Genomic DNA, 15,815 nt, shown 5'->3' on the forward strand with positions numbered 1-15,815 from the left:
CTCACGGGGCTGCGGCTCCGCTCTGAGAACCGAGGCCACACCGCTAGCTCTGACCACAGCCGTGAAGAACTTCACACCGAGGCAAACATAGCCTGCGGGCCAAGTTGTTTATTGGGAACGCCCAATGTTCTTCCTCGGTGTCATAGCAGCATCCGCGCGCTACGGCGTCGCGGCGTCGTCCCCCTGGGTGCTGTCCGCTGAGATAGGAGGGGGAAGGAGGTGCCGTTCTCTCACCCCTGCGCTCTCCGCCACAGCACCGGAGGAAAGAAGCCAGAAGGGGAAAGATGAGGGCTCCCCGAGAGAGAGAAGGGTGTTCGCCGCGTCGTGCGGGCGAGGGAAATGTTGAATTCCCACAAAATTAACTAAACCCACATGCACCACTCGATTTCTCTTATAGGATTTTTCGATGCTCTATCCGATGCAACCATTCTTTTTATTATAAACTTATTCGTTCGAATGTAATCATGCGGACAAGCTCGCGATGACACGAAACCGTAGAGCCATACAGTGCTTACGCAATAAAGTTTTCTCCCGTGGCTGACAGGCTGAGACATGACCAGGAGCGGATTTTAAGGCGGAATCATTTAATAAAAGTTATCTGTTGTTAGCAGAAACTGTCACAGCTTTCTGGCCTCCTGATTGGTCTCCTCCGTGCCGTGACGTCACTGTCGCTAGGCCCAGGTGTGCACCTCCTGATTGGCGTTCGCGAGCGTGACGTCACTGTCGTTGGGCGCGGGTGTCGGAGTGGTTCGGCGCTGCGTGGGATGACTCGATACATCGGCGAGCCTGGCGGCCGTGTGCTCGACGGCGCGTCCTGACTTCACTGACGTCAGGCACTTGAGGTGGCCTCCCGATTGGGCGCTGTGTGGCATGACGTCACTGTCGCGAGGCGTGTGTGGCGGCCGTCTCCTTGGGTGCGGTGTGGCGGCGGCGGTGGCGGCAGTTTGCTTGTGGTATCGTCTGGGAAGGATGCCTCATCCCTCCAAACCAGTGTCTCTCAACACGCGACGTGCGGCAGCCGCCGAGCGAAAGCGGCGCTCAAGAGAGGCTGGCCTCATCAGGGCGGCGAGGCAGAGTTCAACGGCCATGAATTGCAAGCTGACATGCTCCCAGACGACAGCTTTGAAATAATGGACTCAGAAGACATCGAAACGACAGACATGGGCGTAGACGACGTTGCAGGTCTTTAACATATAAACATCCACATAACAATATATGAGTTGTGTACTTCCGTGGCGTTTCCGATGCAACAAATCGCCATTGGCAATGGCGTCAGGCTTCCGCCGTTTCGCACTTAAGTCTTGACAAAATGTCTTCCGCAATTTTTTGGACCAGGCTATCTCATTTTCGCCGTCCACTTCAAACCTGTTTCATAGAAAAAAAAGTGTGGGCCAATGTGCTAATGTCGCAAAATTTCCCCCCTGCGGACTGGTGTGGTCGCCTTTCCCGTTTTCATGACCCCCGAACGAAGCCGAAAGAGGGCTTCCATGCAATCGGCAACTAGTCTGTCTTCTGCTCCATTGATCCTTGAGACGCATTTTGCGCGTATGAGGCTTACAAAAACCCATGTATAATACGGTTCTATCTAACAGACAAAAAAGAAAACCTACAAGACGGCGAGCTGCAGGAGTGCGCCTCAATAAGAGGCAGCTCATCCAGGCCTTCCATGTGGATGTTGCGGAAAACCGAGCGACCTTGCGCAGTTTTGACTCTAGGACAGTTGGTGTGCGCAAGTGTGGGTGTATGGAGCTGCACACTTGGGAGTGGGCTGTTAATTGGCGAGGAAAGCGTTTCTGAGGGCTACGTATTGCATATCGGCAGTCCGCAGGCAGCACGAAGGCTTGCGGTAGGTACAATAGCTTGTGTGATGGCGCTAAAGTAGCCCCCCCCCCCCCTCCCCTTTTTTTTTAATAGAAAGGGGGTCTGCTAAGCAGTGCTGTGTTTACGCTATCGGCATGCGTGTTAGCTCGATCTTGGCGAAACAGAAGAACTGCGATGCGCATGGCAGTGTCAGAACACATATTATTAGGCTTGCATTACTTTCGTCAAGAGCAACCGCCACTGCATGCTTACATTTAGTATTAAATGGTGCTGCTGGCTCCGATATTCGCTCTGTAAGAGCTTATACCCTGCTAAATGCTGCTAGCTCCAGCTGAAGCAATCATCTCGACCGAAGCCTCTACATGTGCTTAACCGTGGCACTGCATTGTCATTTCAACTGTGCGAGGATATGAAGAAAAGTTTCCTGTGGAGTGTATCGTGAACTTTTTAACGGCGAGGTACTTAACTCGCAGTGGTGACCACAGTGAAGAAGGCGTTCGTGCGTGGAAGTGGCTCGCTGGGGTCCTCTGCGTGTGCTCCCTAAGTGGTTCTATATGTTACCTATCGTCACCGATATTATTTTTTGCAGGAAGATACTACGCGCTGTCGTGATACTGATTCCTGTTTTTGGGGTCCACTTCGTGTTGACGACATTTGTGAGCCCATCATCATGCAGCGCGTACCTCCAGAAGCTCTACGCCGAATGGGGCATCGTTGGCTTGCAGGTATTTGACTATGTTGCGCAATGTTAATCAAAACAAATGTCTTTTTTTATGACCTAAACATGTGCAAATACTAAGCGTTTAGCGGTTTTCGAAGCCCTTTGCTTACAACTTAATTTTCTGCAAGGGTGTTAAATCAAGCTCATGACCTGCTGCTGCTATAATATAACGGGCGTCTAGCTAACATGTGCCAAAGGTTAAAAAATTAAATATTTGAGATATGCCAGAGAAACCAGTTGCATACAGCTGTCAGCCGTCTTGCTCATCATGGCATTTTTTTTTTTTCGCCAGTAATTAGTTTTAATATCGACTTAAGGCTAAAATATGTGATTTGCAAAATTGGAGAGCACCTTAAGAAACCCCCATTCCATTTATTTGCGATAAAGTCGCGCATGTGCCTCTTTTCCGAGCTCCAATGAAAACCCGCGAAATACAAAAGCAGTCACGTGACTAGTGCATTCGCGCGCCGCGATTGTGCTGCTCTTAACGGTGGCTTGAGTGAACGAAATCAGCTGCGGCCCATAGAGCTTTGTGGCCGTGGCTGCATGGCACCATTTGCAGCGGCATGGCCGATATGTCTTCGGTGGTTTCTGCGCCCGCGTGAACCACTCGGCGCATGTGGCGGTGCAAGTGGCAGCGAGCTGGCTGCAAACATCGCCAACTTATCAGCTATAACGCTGGAACTGGGCTGCCGAGTCGCGGTGGCAGGTGTTTTCCATGGTTGAGAGCATCCCAATGGTGGAGCACAAATGCGCTTGTCACGTGTTGTTTTTGTATTTCGCGGCTTTCTTTGGAGCTCGAAAAAAAAAAAAAAAAAAAAAGATACGCGTGCAGCTTTATTTATCACAAATAAATATGATGGGGATTTCTGGAGGTGGTCTTCAACTTTACACATCCCATTTATTGTCTAAAGTCTATAAATTAGAAAAAATAACCTAATTACCTAAATAATTATTTCTGACACGAAAAACTGCTCGTGGTGTTCAAGACGGCTGGCAGCTGTATGAAACTGGTTTCCCTGACCTATCTCAAATATTTAATTTTTGAACCCTGGGGGCAAGTTAGCTGGATACCCTGTATATTACGGCAGCAGCAGTTCGTGAGCTTGATTTAACACCCTTGCAGAAAATTAAATTGTAAGCAAAGTTTTCGTTCAATACAATTGATTAATTAGTAAAGACTAATTAGCTATTTTGAATTATTGGCTTGTAAGAAAAAGTGTCAATGAAAAGTTGTAGATCTACGTTGTTTCCATCACGCTACGACTTACGCCGCTCTATTTACAGGCCTTCAAAAAATGCTGTCACGTGACCAGCTGTTATATGAAATCATTTGCCAAGTGCGTACAACCAGCTTTATCGCAGAGAGCACGGCTCAGAAAAGTGGGCCTTGTTATCTCGGACGCGTCTCGAGGCTTATTAAAGTGACGCCGCAGTCACGAGGAAAGCTTTTTTTTTTTTTTTTTTTTTTTTTTTGCGCCAGGCGTCGTCTTCGGCTGGTAAAAATATCACTTTACGTAAACGACAACGCATCTAGCTATTCTTCGAGGAGATTTACAACTTTTACATTGACACGTTTTCTCTCCAGCCAATAATTATAAAAACTAATTAGTCTTTATTAATTAGTCAGATGTACTGAACGAAAAAATTACTCGAGGTTAGCATATGCGTCTCTGAACATCTCTGAATTTGTTTCACTGCGCTAGGGCAAACCGTATTTTTTAAAATCTGGGTCCAAATTAGCTGGGACACCCATATATGATTGATTGACTGATTGTTTGAGTTCGTTCAGTGAAAAGCGGTAATCGGGGTCCCATGACCCTTTTTAATAAATTTTTATATGTGGTCGGCAAATGTCTGTACATAAAGTAATGAACCTTAATTTTTCAAGATACGCAGTAGTATCCTGGGAAAAAAAAAATCGTATATCACTTGAGGTGAACGCCGATTTTGGAATATAAGAAAGTTGCAAGTTCGGAGCCGTGCTGCTTGCGCACTAAAATTATGTCGTGCATTATTTTTATTCAACAAATGCAACTTTAACTTTTAGGAGAGTTACTGAAAACGTTTTTTTCTTGTCGCTGTTGCTTTAGTACAAAATCGTAAACTTTGCTCTGGAGCGACGCATGGCAAAAAAGTCGGTACTCAATCCAACAGTCTGGCACGAATCATTAAGTTTTTGTGTGTAAGGTTTTTTTTTTATTTGTCTTTATTATGCAGGTTATTTTCTTACTTTCGGGCAAAATTTGAGGCCCTAGACTGTTAGCTGCTTTCTCTACAACGCATCAACTACGGCCAAATTTCGAAAACAGCAAAAAAGGGACAAATTTGATTCGAATCTAAACAAAAATAGTAATCTTCGATTTTTATTAAACTCTCCCTCAGCAACCCTAAACATCAGTACCTCAGAAATATTAGGGACTAAAAAAGGTGTTGCATTATGTTTAAAATTATAAACATATAAATCTGACCGCTTCTACTGAAAATGGTCTTTACATTTAGTCCTAGATTCTTGCACGATGCAGTAACTTATTGCCATTGAAACGTTTTCTCTGTACTACGCAGGCCTTGTTCTTTATTTCAGAAAAAACTATTTAGCTCCGGTATTGTCCCTTCTTTCTCTTTATTACTTCTAAATTAGCCAAAACTAAAAAAAAAAGACATCAAATAATGGACAACTCTGATTCTTGTTTAAAAAACAGCGCCACCTTCGATTTTAATTAAAATCTCCTAAAAGCAATCCTCAGTTTTTCGTAAATATCAGACACTAAAAACTATTGCATTATTTCGACTAAAAATACGTCTCAGTCGCAGAAAAAAAAAAATATATTACAGGATAGAGTAACTACTAAAATATCATTGCGTTTCACCATGAGATGACGAGAAGTGGCGGATTTATTCTGTTTTAAGCTTTCATCAACCCTGCCAACAAGTAGAAAATGACTCTATAAGCACTGAGAAGAGTTTGGATATAGCAAAATGTAAAATGTAATTAAATTCAGCAAATACTGAATCGAATTTATGATTCCTGCTCCTTAAGTGGAAGGCTACAGCAATGCTATAAAAACAAAAGCATGCGCACAGTTTTATTTTTATATCTTTAGTCTACATAATGAAATACTGTTTAAGTGCCTGATATTTATGAACAATTTAGGTTCTTTTTAAAGAGATTTGAATTAAAATCGCAGATGTTGTTTTTAAATTCGAAACAGTTGACCACTTTCTGCTATATTTGAATTTTTGGCAAATTGGAAGTATTGTGGAGAAAGAACCGGCAAAGCCTGAGCTACAAAGTTTCGCCGGTATAAAGAAGAGGCGTGCGTAATGCAGAGAAAAGTTTCAATAGCAACAACTTAATGCATCGTGACAGAAGGTACAGCGAAATGTTGAGAACTTTCAGTGCATGTGCTACGTGTTATCTTTATTTTTAAACTTTTAACATTATAATGGGATACCTTTTTTGTTTCTAATATATTTCTGAGATACTGAGGGTGGCTGAGGGAGGTTTTAATTAAAGTAAAAGATAAGGCTTTTCTTTAAATTGGAATCAAATTTGTCCTTTTTTTAGTGTTGTCGAAATTTGGCCGAATCCGATGCGTTGTGGAAAAAAAAAAAAACATCTAATAGTCTAGAGCCTCAAATTTTGCATCAAAGTAAGAACATAGCCTGCATAATATAGGCAAAAATATTTAGTGACAACAACAACGGTTTATGCCAGAATGTAGGATTGAAAATCCACTTTTCTTGCAGCGCTTCGCTGCTAGACTAAAGATTGAGATTTTATTTTTATTTTTTTTTTTTCACTAAAACAACTGCGGCAGAAAAAGAAATTATTTAATAATTCGCCGAAATGTAAATGGTGCATATACGCACAGTAGTGGTTTGTGGGATGTGAACAGTCGCAGTCACGCTTTCACACACAATCACGCTTCGCATGAACGCATCTAGGTTTTCAAGGCAACTGATCAAAATAGTCCGTTCAGAGGGTCACGCTGAAAAACTTACACATAAAACGTCGTATTGTAGCGGAATCGCTCTCTGTTTCTACGGCATAAAATGTACAAAGCGATACCTTTTTAAAAATGTGCATTTCGGGAAGCCACCTTTACGAGCAAAAATTCATATTTTTGATGTTAAATATCTCGAACTGCATTGTCGATAATGAAAATTTAAAAGCTGTACTCAGGCTTTCCATTGAAGGTGGGCTTCATTCTCTATGTAATGTTGGCCCCTAAAATAAAATAAAAATTTATTTGTTAATTTTTGTCAATCGCTTAATTACTAAGCTCTGTCAGGTACACAATGTCCTCCTTGCTGTACAATCCACCTGCACTGACCGCTCTGGCGTACCTGATGACCTGTAAAAACTAAATGGAGCGTAGTCCGTCGTGAAGTTTTCAGCTAGCATGCACCCGCCCCCCTGAACAGCGTTAAAAAGCACGATAAGCGCGCATTACTACGGGTGATAGCCGAACTAATGTTCTTTCCTCGCCGCTAATGTGCTGGAATTGAAAAAAAGCAGAAGCACCAACTCAACTCTACGCTTAAAGGGACAGTCTATACTTCTGGAGAGGAATATATTTACATATCCTTGAAGGTATTTTCCTTTGACAGGGATCTCGAGAACAGAACTCCCTGCTTGACAGGAATTTATATTTTAAACTGCTCTCAGTGCCGCCGTGTTACGGTGATCCTGCGAGTCTTGTAACGCGCGCTGCAATTTCTTCAAGAATTTTTTTTCTCCCCTATACTATTTGGGGGACGAGCTCCAATTCTAGAAGTGCAACATAACCCTAAAATAGAAAATAAAAATCCAAATAACGTATATACCTAATTACTTAATTATAAATAACGTTTATACTTAAGCATTACGCCTCTACCTGGTGTCTGCTGTTGCCCCTACTACAGCGCCAGTGCTAAAATAACTGAAGAACTGCGCTCAAATTTCGCCTTACCGAGTATCGTAATCGTCGGTCAGTTTTTCCCTTGCATCTCTTCAGCGTTTCTCGCATGGTTTAACATATTTTAGCATGTTTTGAAAAAGCAGACTGCCACCATCCTTACAGGGGTGCTGCCATTGGCAGCGCTCCTACTGGCAAGAAAACGGGTGCTGATACCTGTGGTAGGTGTCGGCTAGCATCTTTAATAACACTTAGCGTTATTTTAGTTTTACTAAATTAAGTCCACGCATCTCGGTTAATGTCAAGCTCATTATGGACTCTGTTCGCCGCCAAGGCAATGATCAGCTGTCAGGTCTCTATAACGCCATGCATGGTTTGCAGACGCCAACTATCGCAGGAAAGCGGCATTCCAGTAATGAAACACTACATCTCAAAATGTTCTGTCGTGTTTCTCAACACCACAGCCGAACAAAGATTGACATGTGCAAGGAACTTTCGATCGCTGTAAATGGCTGGGAAAGTATTCCCTAAGTATAGGGAATATTTTGTGAATGCGAACACGCTTGATTTCCAGCGAAGCCCTGCATGTATTTTCAAGTGACTCTTTTCTCTGCAATATTTTTTATTATCCTTCTGTACACTGTTCTCTTTCCTGCAGGGCTTTTTCGTCTCCCTCATATTCTGCTACCTCAACAACGAGGTGAGTACACACGTAGAACACGTATTAATTGCGCGCGGTACAAGCGCGTTTCCCTCACCGCCCTTTCAGATCCAGAGCCTGGTGAAGCGTTCGTACAACCGTTACAAGAACGACCGTAGCCTGAGCAGGCGACATAGGCCTAGCGTGCCACAGACCACCACCACCACCACTACCATGACTCACACCACCCCTATGTGAGCCACGAGGCCCGGCAGCTGCTGCCCCTGGCGCCACGCACCTCTTCGCGCCAACCAACTAAACTAGGGGGCGTCGGCCAACCGCCCTCCCCTTAAAACTCGTCCTCGACGGCTGCAGTTATGCTGTGTCAACGGACAAAATGTGCCACCCTCGATAAGATATAGACTTGTGCACAGGCTTCCACCGCTTTGTCAGCCATCGACCCATGTCTGTGCTTCCATTACAGCGGCATATTCCTGCAATGGTGCGTCTTCTTGTGTGTCTGTGCAGCACAAGCAGTTCGATGCGTGCACTGTGTAAGCGGTGTTCTATACGTTAGCCATGCGAAAAAGTGCCGAAAATGCCGATGTCTTAAACAGACACCCACGTACATGACTGATGTTGCACCATCGCCCTTAGAGTATCTTCTCACATTCACAATCCAAATGACGCACTAGAAACCACTGCATCACGATTATACACTATACCTACACGTGTACATATATAGGTATACGCCAGCTCCAAGCTCTAAGCGTGTGTGAGCATCCCCGTCGGCTTGCAGGCCCACGAGAAGCATTTATTTAGGTAGGGAAAAAAAAAGTGCTTTGGTGAGTAACGGTGCTCCTATTCTAAGTCACAGGCATACTGCAGAGAGTTGCTTTGTACTCGTTTTAGAAGTAAGAATCTGTACATTATTATTTTGGCGACACGCCAATGTGCATGATTTTGAAGAAAAAAAAAACAGCACGTTTCTATGAAGTGTATGCCGCGATTTGTGCAACATGTAGAAATTGCCGATCGCATGGCAAGTAGTTTGCACCTGCTTTTTCGCGAATTCCGCAGTGACTGCGACTTCAGCAGTGACGTGGAAGCGAATCGCGAGGACCGGTAATGTCTCCAGAGGACAGACAAACTTCGCATTCGGGAGGTACCGGATTTGATCCCTGGTGCCGCCGGGCACCCACCGGTTTTTCAATGAGTACAAGATTTCCCTCGGCCAGATGCTCGCCTCTCCTGGGCTGAAATGCTTGAGAAAAGTGTCATTGACGAAAAACGTTTTGGCATTGGAGAAGTCCAAACAATCTCTTTGGACCGAAGCGGTGGCCTTGTGGAGGAACATCCGCTTCATATTCGGGAGGTACCAGGTTGGGTCCCCGGCGCCGCCACGTACCCACCGGCTTACAATGCGTACAGGCTTTCCCCCGGCCTGTTATGATTGGGAAAAGACCCATTGACCAAAATCTTTTGGGCGTTGGCCAATTCCAAAAAACTTCTTTTTAAATTGTTACACCGATGGGTCAATGATTTGTTCCGACGTCGTGTAACCAGAAGTCCGCTTCGTGCGTCATAAACCCGTATGAGGCCTTATCAGCCCCAGCACAATTCGTGCACATTCACTGGAGACGATTCGACTGCTCTTACTTGTCGAAGCTTTCCTGGAATGAGCTTAATGGCAGTCATCTGTGCCGGTCAAAATCTACGAGTTGTCTCGTTATTTAATGGGCGCAAAGTTGCTACTAAAGTAGGTTGGTTGGTTGGTTTGTGGGGTTTAACGTCCCAAAGCAACTCAGGCTATGAGAGACGCCGTAGTGGAGGACTCCGGAAATTTCGACCACCTGGGGTTCTTTAACGTGCACTGACATCGCACAGCACACGGACGCCTTGCTTTTCGCCTCCACCGAAAAGCTGCCGCCGAGGCCGGGATTCGATCCCGCGTCCTTGGGAACAGTAGTCGAGCGTCGTAACCACTGCGCCACCCCGGCGGGACTACTAAAGTAGGTACGAATGATAAACTTTGCACGAACATATGACACCTTTCTTCACGGGCTCCTGTTGGCGGGAGTGATTTCAGCGGTCTAAGAGCCATCGCGGCTGCTTTCTTCCTAGATTGATGGAGTTTCGTCTTTGAGACATTCGGACTCTTCAAGTAAAGGTTTGTGCTGATTAAAGGCTCGTCAATGCTGCATCTTTCACTTCTGCACCCTGATTCACTACAAAGACGTCTGAACGGGCATGGGAAGGGTGATGGTGCTTCCATCCTTATCATCATCATCAGCAGCAGCAGCAGCCTCGCTACGCCCGCTTCAGAGGAAATTCTGCTCCCCTGTCTCTCCAGTTAACCCTGTCCTGTGCTTGCTGCGACCACCTTATCGCGGCAAGCTTCCTGAAAGGGACTTTCTTTAACTGCTGCCCCGTTTGCTTTGTCTGTGATCCACTCGGTTGGTTACTAAATTAATAATTCCGTTACTCGAGTTCGGTTTTTTTCGCATTGCGTGCCCACTCCAATATTTTAATTTCAACTGGGATATCGTTAACTCGCGTGTGTTCCCTGGCCTGCTTTACTCCATCTATTGCTATGCTGTAGCCACATCACCATCATCATCACCGCGCGCGCGCACACACACGCACACACACACACACACACACACACACACGCACACACACACACACACACACACACACACACACACACACACACACACACACACACACACACACACACACACACACACACACACACACACACACACACACACACACACACACACACACACACACACACACACACACACACACACACACACACACACACACACACACACACACACACACACACACACACACACATGTATATATATATATATATATATATATATATATATATATATATAGGGCTGCTGTCGGCGGTTACTGGTTTGCTTGTCGTACTGGGGCAGCGCTGATGTATGGGAGGGGCCTGACCTCACGGCAGAACAGGGGCCCCTGTGTAAACGTACATGCCACCAACGCCACGACAAAGAACCTCGGCCGCCATGAGCTGCTTCGCTGGGTCAACGACTTCCTGTGTCTCAGCTACGAAAAGATCGAATACCTGTGTTCAGGTTCACCATATTCCCTCTTCATGGACACGGTGTTTCCCAGTTCTGTGAGCTTGAAGAAAGCAAGTTACGAGTGCATTCAGAACTCGTTTCTTCAGGAATCTTTCAAGAAAGTGGGCGTAGAGACAAGCCCATCCTTGTGGACAGGTTCATAAAAGGATGCTTCCAAGACAACTTAGGGTTCCTGCAATATTTCCAGTTCTTTGATGCCAACTTTGACGGACGCCAGTACGACCTCGCTGCAGCCAGAGGTGGTACCTTGTTCATCAGTATGGAGGCATCAAGTTCAGCATCGCGATTTGCAAAGAAAGACCACGCTGCCACAAGACCAGTGCGTGCCACCAAACCCTTGACACGGAACCCCCATCCAGACTCCAAGCCGATTGGAGTAGCGACGCAGACAACGGGTGACACAGGTGCAGGCGACCCTAACAAGCTGGAGGAACTCACCATCCGGTTACTCACCTGGAGACTACTGCAGATGGAGCTAAAAATGAATATGGGCTGCAGATGGGGCTGGAATTCTACTCGGGCTGGCAAGAGTCAAGTCACCGACTAGATTTTCCAAATCCTGTACGCTACCGAAGGTTTCTGTGTTCCGAAAGAGTACGTCGAGGACGATGGGCCTGTCTGCTCACACGTTTTGTTTATTTGTATGTACGTGTGCGTGTATGTATGTGTGGGAGAGTGGGAGGGATTGGGCGTCTGCTGCAAGCAATGTTTGGTCGCTGGACACTTGGGAAGGAAAATAAAGCTACTTAAAAAAACTGCTGTTTACTTAACTGTCATGCGACGCCTTGAAGGCTTTGTTAAGTCCTCACTTGAGACTGTTTTCAGTTTTCATTTACTAATATATATTCATCCGCTCTTTCCTGTGGAAGTGTCGATCAATAAGCCAATTGCGGTGAACACATCACGCGTTGTGTTGTCGTTTTCCTCGCCTAACAGACACGCAAATTGCTGCGCCGGACTATTTCTGGCAACAGCTCAATATGTGCCGCTCGCTGATTGCAGTACTTTCAGAGTTCCAGTGATTTTAGACTGGCTGGTGAGTGGTATGTAAACCAGACTTCCCACCCCTGGCCCAAGCACAACGAACCTAGACGCTCGTGTGCCACTAAGCGTCCTGATCACCGATACGACCGCCGAAAGGCGCTCGAATGTGAATTTGGACAGCACTTCCAAAGCTCCAGATAAATCAAACCTAACCACTGCCTACTTTCGGTAGGAAGGATAATTTACCCCGTTATTCTCTATAGTCATTTCGTCAGAATGATGTATAGTATTTCCTCTGCATAGCGTTTACTAATGAACAAATTTGGATTTATTGAATTAACTTGAGTATGATTTCCGATTAAAACAATTTTTGTTCATACTTTTTGCGCCATACACACAGTCTGTGACGTGATATCACTGCTTCAACGAATAGGGACATAAAATGCACAAATGACATTTATTTTCCATTCCCACAAACTTGCTGGGGTGCCAGTAATAAATTCAGGAGGTTCTCGGTGTGGTCAAGGTTCTAAGTCTTTCGAGCAGCATATAGGTCCAATTTGCTTTGTGGAGCCTATTTGTCATTAAATGCTCAGAACATTGCTATAAGCCAACTGATCCTATTTACCAAATCGACTGCAGTGAGCTAGCTGTAAGGCAACGCTCGACCACACCACAGCTTGCTCAGCCGAGTGCAGCAGCTCAAAATATCCTTGCATTTCTCCAGGGGCTTGCAAATATGAATAAAAACAATGCAAGTGAGGTTAAACTGAAGCATTAAAAGCAACTAAACACAATTCTGATGTCAAAATTCACATTTTAACTTAGTTAGCGCCATACATATAATTGGTGGTTCATGCCATGAGGTCACCACCTATGTATGCCTGAGGCAGTGGCACGTCATTACCAAGAGTAGACTTTTCATTCTAAATCATTACACTGCTAATGATCTTTCACGTATAACTCACTAGTTCTGACTGTCCAATTCGCTATATCTCAAGCGGGAATACCAATATGCTAGTCCCATGAGAAGCGAAGCACAAACAAAGCCTAGCCCGCGTTTGACGCTTTATTGCCCAGGAATTTGATTTGGATATGGATCACATGCAGCTGTACCAGTGAATTTGCGCTATCGCTGGAGTTTATTGAGGCCGCTTTTCGAGAGTGGCGTGCATCTACGACCTCTAAATAATTTGACTGAATTAACTTTAGTTATATTTACCAGCCACGTGAGGAAGGCTTTGGCGTCAAAAATCGGGAAAGGTCATTTGAGCCACATTCGGTGTGATAACTTCTGCTGAACCAGGCAGCAATATAGTGAATACAATGATGAAGCAGAGATATCGCAGTTTCTTTTTTTACGCCTTCTATGGCCTATACTGATTTCTGACGTCATAGCCATTGCTCGCCTGTTGAAAATAAAACATGAAGGCAGAGATTTTATTATAACTTGTTTAGCAGCCGTAAGCAAATACCGTTGGCAATTCATGTGTACTCAAGTACACTGTTACAAAAAAAATTACCGACGATTACGTTACTTCCTAATGCGAAATTTGAGCGCAACAAATAAGCTGTTTCACCTTTTCGATAGATTGAGGCAAATCCGCCGCCACCGATCTGGCTCTCTGATTGCCACAGCACAGGGGTTGCATTGGAGGAGGAGCGAAGAAAGGAATTAAGTTCGAGCCGGCGCTTTGACAACCGGAGACTCGCAGGAAGAGGGGGGAGGGGGGCGGCGTATACATCCAGCGGCAAACGATGGGGGCAGAAGCGCACGCAGCAAGCGGACAACGCGATAAAGGGAGGAGGGAAGAGATACCAGCGACTGACTGATGCTGCTGACGACGATAGTGAGTCAACCCCAGCTGCGGAGTTGGTTTCAGGGACAACGCCGTCGATGCCGACGCAAACAATATGATACCTTCGTTTCCGCAGCGCCAAGAACCAGGTCTAGCCGTGGGAAGGTGGTCACGTATTCGTCGACGTGCCGGAGCCTACGTGGGATAACCGGCGCGTCGGCAACTGAAAAGCACCCCTCCCCTCCTCTTTCTGCATGGCGGCGACGGTGTTCTATGCAGTCACATTATCTTGACTCTCTAGCGGCGTCAGCGGCATCCAGCGGTACCAGTCGGTCGCTGCTAGCGCTGGGGGGATGAAAGGGGGGCGGAGCTGGTTACGAGGCCGACGACGACGCCGACGCCGACGCGAAACCCAGGAACGGACGCCAAAGAGCTGCGCTCTAAAACAACACGCAACAAAAAATATGGGGGTACATAAACTCCACCTTTAAATGTATGATTCAGCATGTCGAGGCCCCCTGTGGGCCCTCGTTCAAGTACTTGCGCTTTCAGTTCAGTTCAGTCGTTCAGTCGTGTCCGACTCTTCGTGACCCTATGGACCATATCACGCCACGCTTTTCGGTCTCTCACTATCTTCCTAACATCACATAATTTCATCTGCAGCGCCTAGAGGATGCCATCTAACCATCGCGTTCGCTGCCTACCCCTTCTCCGGTGACCCTCTCCGGTGACCCTCAATCTTTCCCAACATCAAATCTTTCTCCAGCGACTCCTCTCTTCTCATCAGATGACCAAAGTAGCTGAGCTTTAACATTAGAATTTGACCCTCCGATGAGCAGTCAGAGTTTATGGTCGACAATACCGACTGATTTGATCTTCTGGCCGTCCAAGGAGCTCTCAAGAGTCTCCGCCAGCACCACAATTCAAACGCGTCAATTCTTCGGCGGTCAGCCTTCTTCACAGTCCAACTCGCGCATCCATACATCACAACTGGAAAGACCATAGCACGGGTTATACGGATATCGGTTGGCAGTGTAATGTCTCTGCTCTTTACTAGGCGGTCAAGGCTAACCATGGCTCTCTTTCCCAGAAGCAGGCGTCTCCTAATTTCATGGCTGCAGCCTCCTTCCGGGGTAATCTTGGAACCCAAGAAGAGAAAATCTGGCACAGCTTTCCACTTCTTGTCCCTTGATGCTCCAGGACTTGATAGGGCAAAACGCCATGATCTTTGTATTTTTAATGTTCAGTTTAAGCCCAAACTTTTCACTCCCTTCTTGTACGCGCATCAGAAGTCTCTTCAGTTACCCTTCACTTTCTGCCATTAAAGTGGTACCATCCGCATATCTAAGGTTGTTGATACGTTTTTTAACAATCTTCACTCCAGCTGAAGACTCCTCCAGACCGGCTTTCCTCATGATGCACCCGGCATATAGGTTAAATAGGCAGGACGACAGTATGCAGCCTAGTCTCACTCCTTTCTCAATCGGAAACCAATCAGTAAGACCATGCCCAGTTCTGACTGTGGCCTCTTGCCATCATACAGGTTCTTGAGGAGACAGATGAGGTGAATTGGAATACCCATCTCTTGGAGAGCTTGCCACAATGCGCTTTACTACAGCCTAAATTAGTAACACCACAATCTGTTCCTTTATTATCTTGTACATATTTATTAGCATACCGTCGTAAGCCACCACATTATGCTAAAGACCACCTAACACAGATATAGACCCCTGCTTTAACCAAGGCGTCTGAATGTGGCTAATTTGACCTCGGGCTAGCCTGTCTGACCCTAGATTGCTTGGTTAAAGTAGGAATTCCCAT

The 15,815-nt window shown here is 45.7% G+C and overlaps 1 protein-coding gene and 1 pseudogene across 3 annotated transcripts in view; both read left to right on the forward strand.

Annotated features, from left to right (window-relative positions):
• LOC146203225 (calcitonin gene-related peptide type 1 receptor-like) overlaps positions 1-9,784 on the forward strand; it is a 95,555-nt gene extending 85,771 nt beyond the window's left edge. For all 3 annotated transcript variants that reach the window (XM_084588580.1, XM_084588582.1, XM_084588581.1), the window contains exons 13-15: positions 2,411-2,546; positions 8,102-8,143; positions 8,213-9,784. In XM_084588580.1, the coding sequence (XP_084444706.1) occupies positions 2,411-2,546; positions 8,102-8,143; positions 8,213-8,341 (307 nt within the window). In that variant the 3' untranslated portion in view covers positions 8,342-9,784. The remainder of the gene's footprint in view (positions 1-2,410; positions 2,547-8,101; positions 8,144-8,212) is intronic.
• Positions 9,785-11,008: 1,224 nt separating this feature from the next.
• Positions 11,009-11,885, forward strand: LOC146203226 (microtubule-associated protein RP/EB family member 1-like; annotated as a pseudogene).
• Positions 11,886-15,815: the final 3,930 nt, after the last annotated feature.

This window comes from Amblyomma maculatum, chromosome 1 (assembly GCF_055883805.1).
Source record: "Amblyomma maculatum isolate TAMU_Amacu chromosome 1, ASM5588380v1, whole genome shotgun sequence".
Classification (NCBI taxonomy): domain Eukaryota; kingdom Metazoa; phylum Arthropoda; class Arachnida; order Ixodida; family Ixodidae; genus Amblyomma; species Amblyomma maculatum.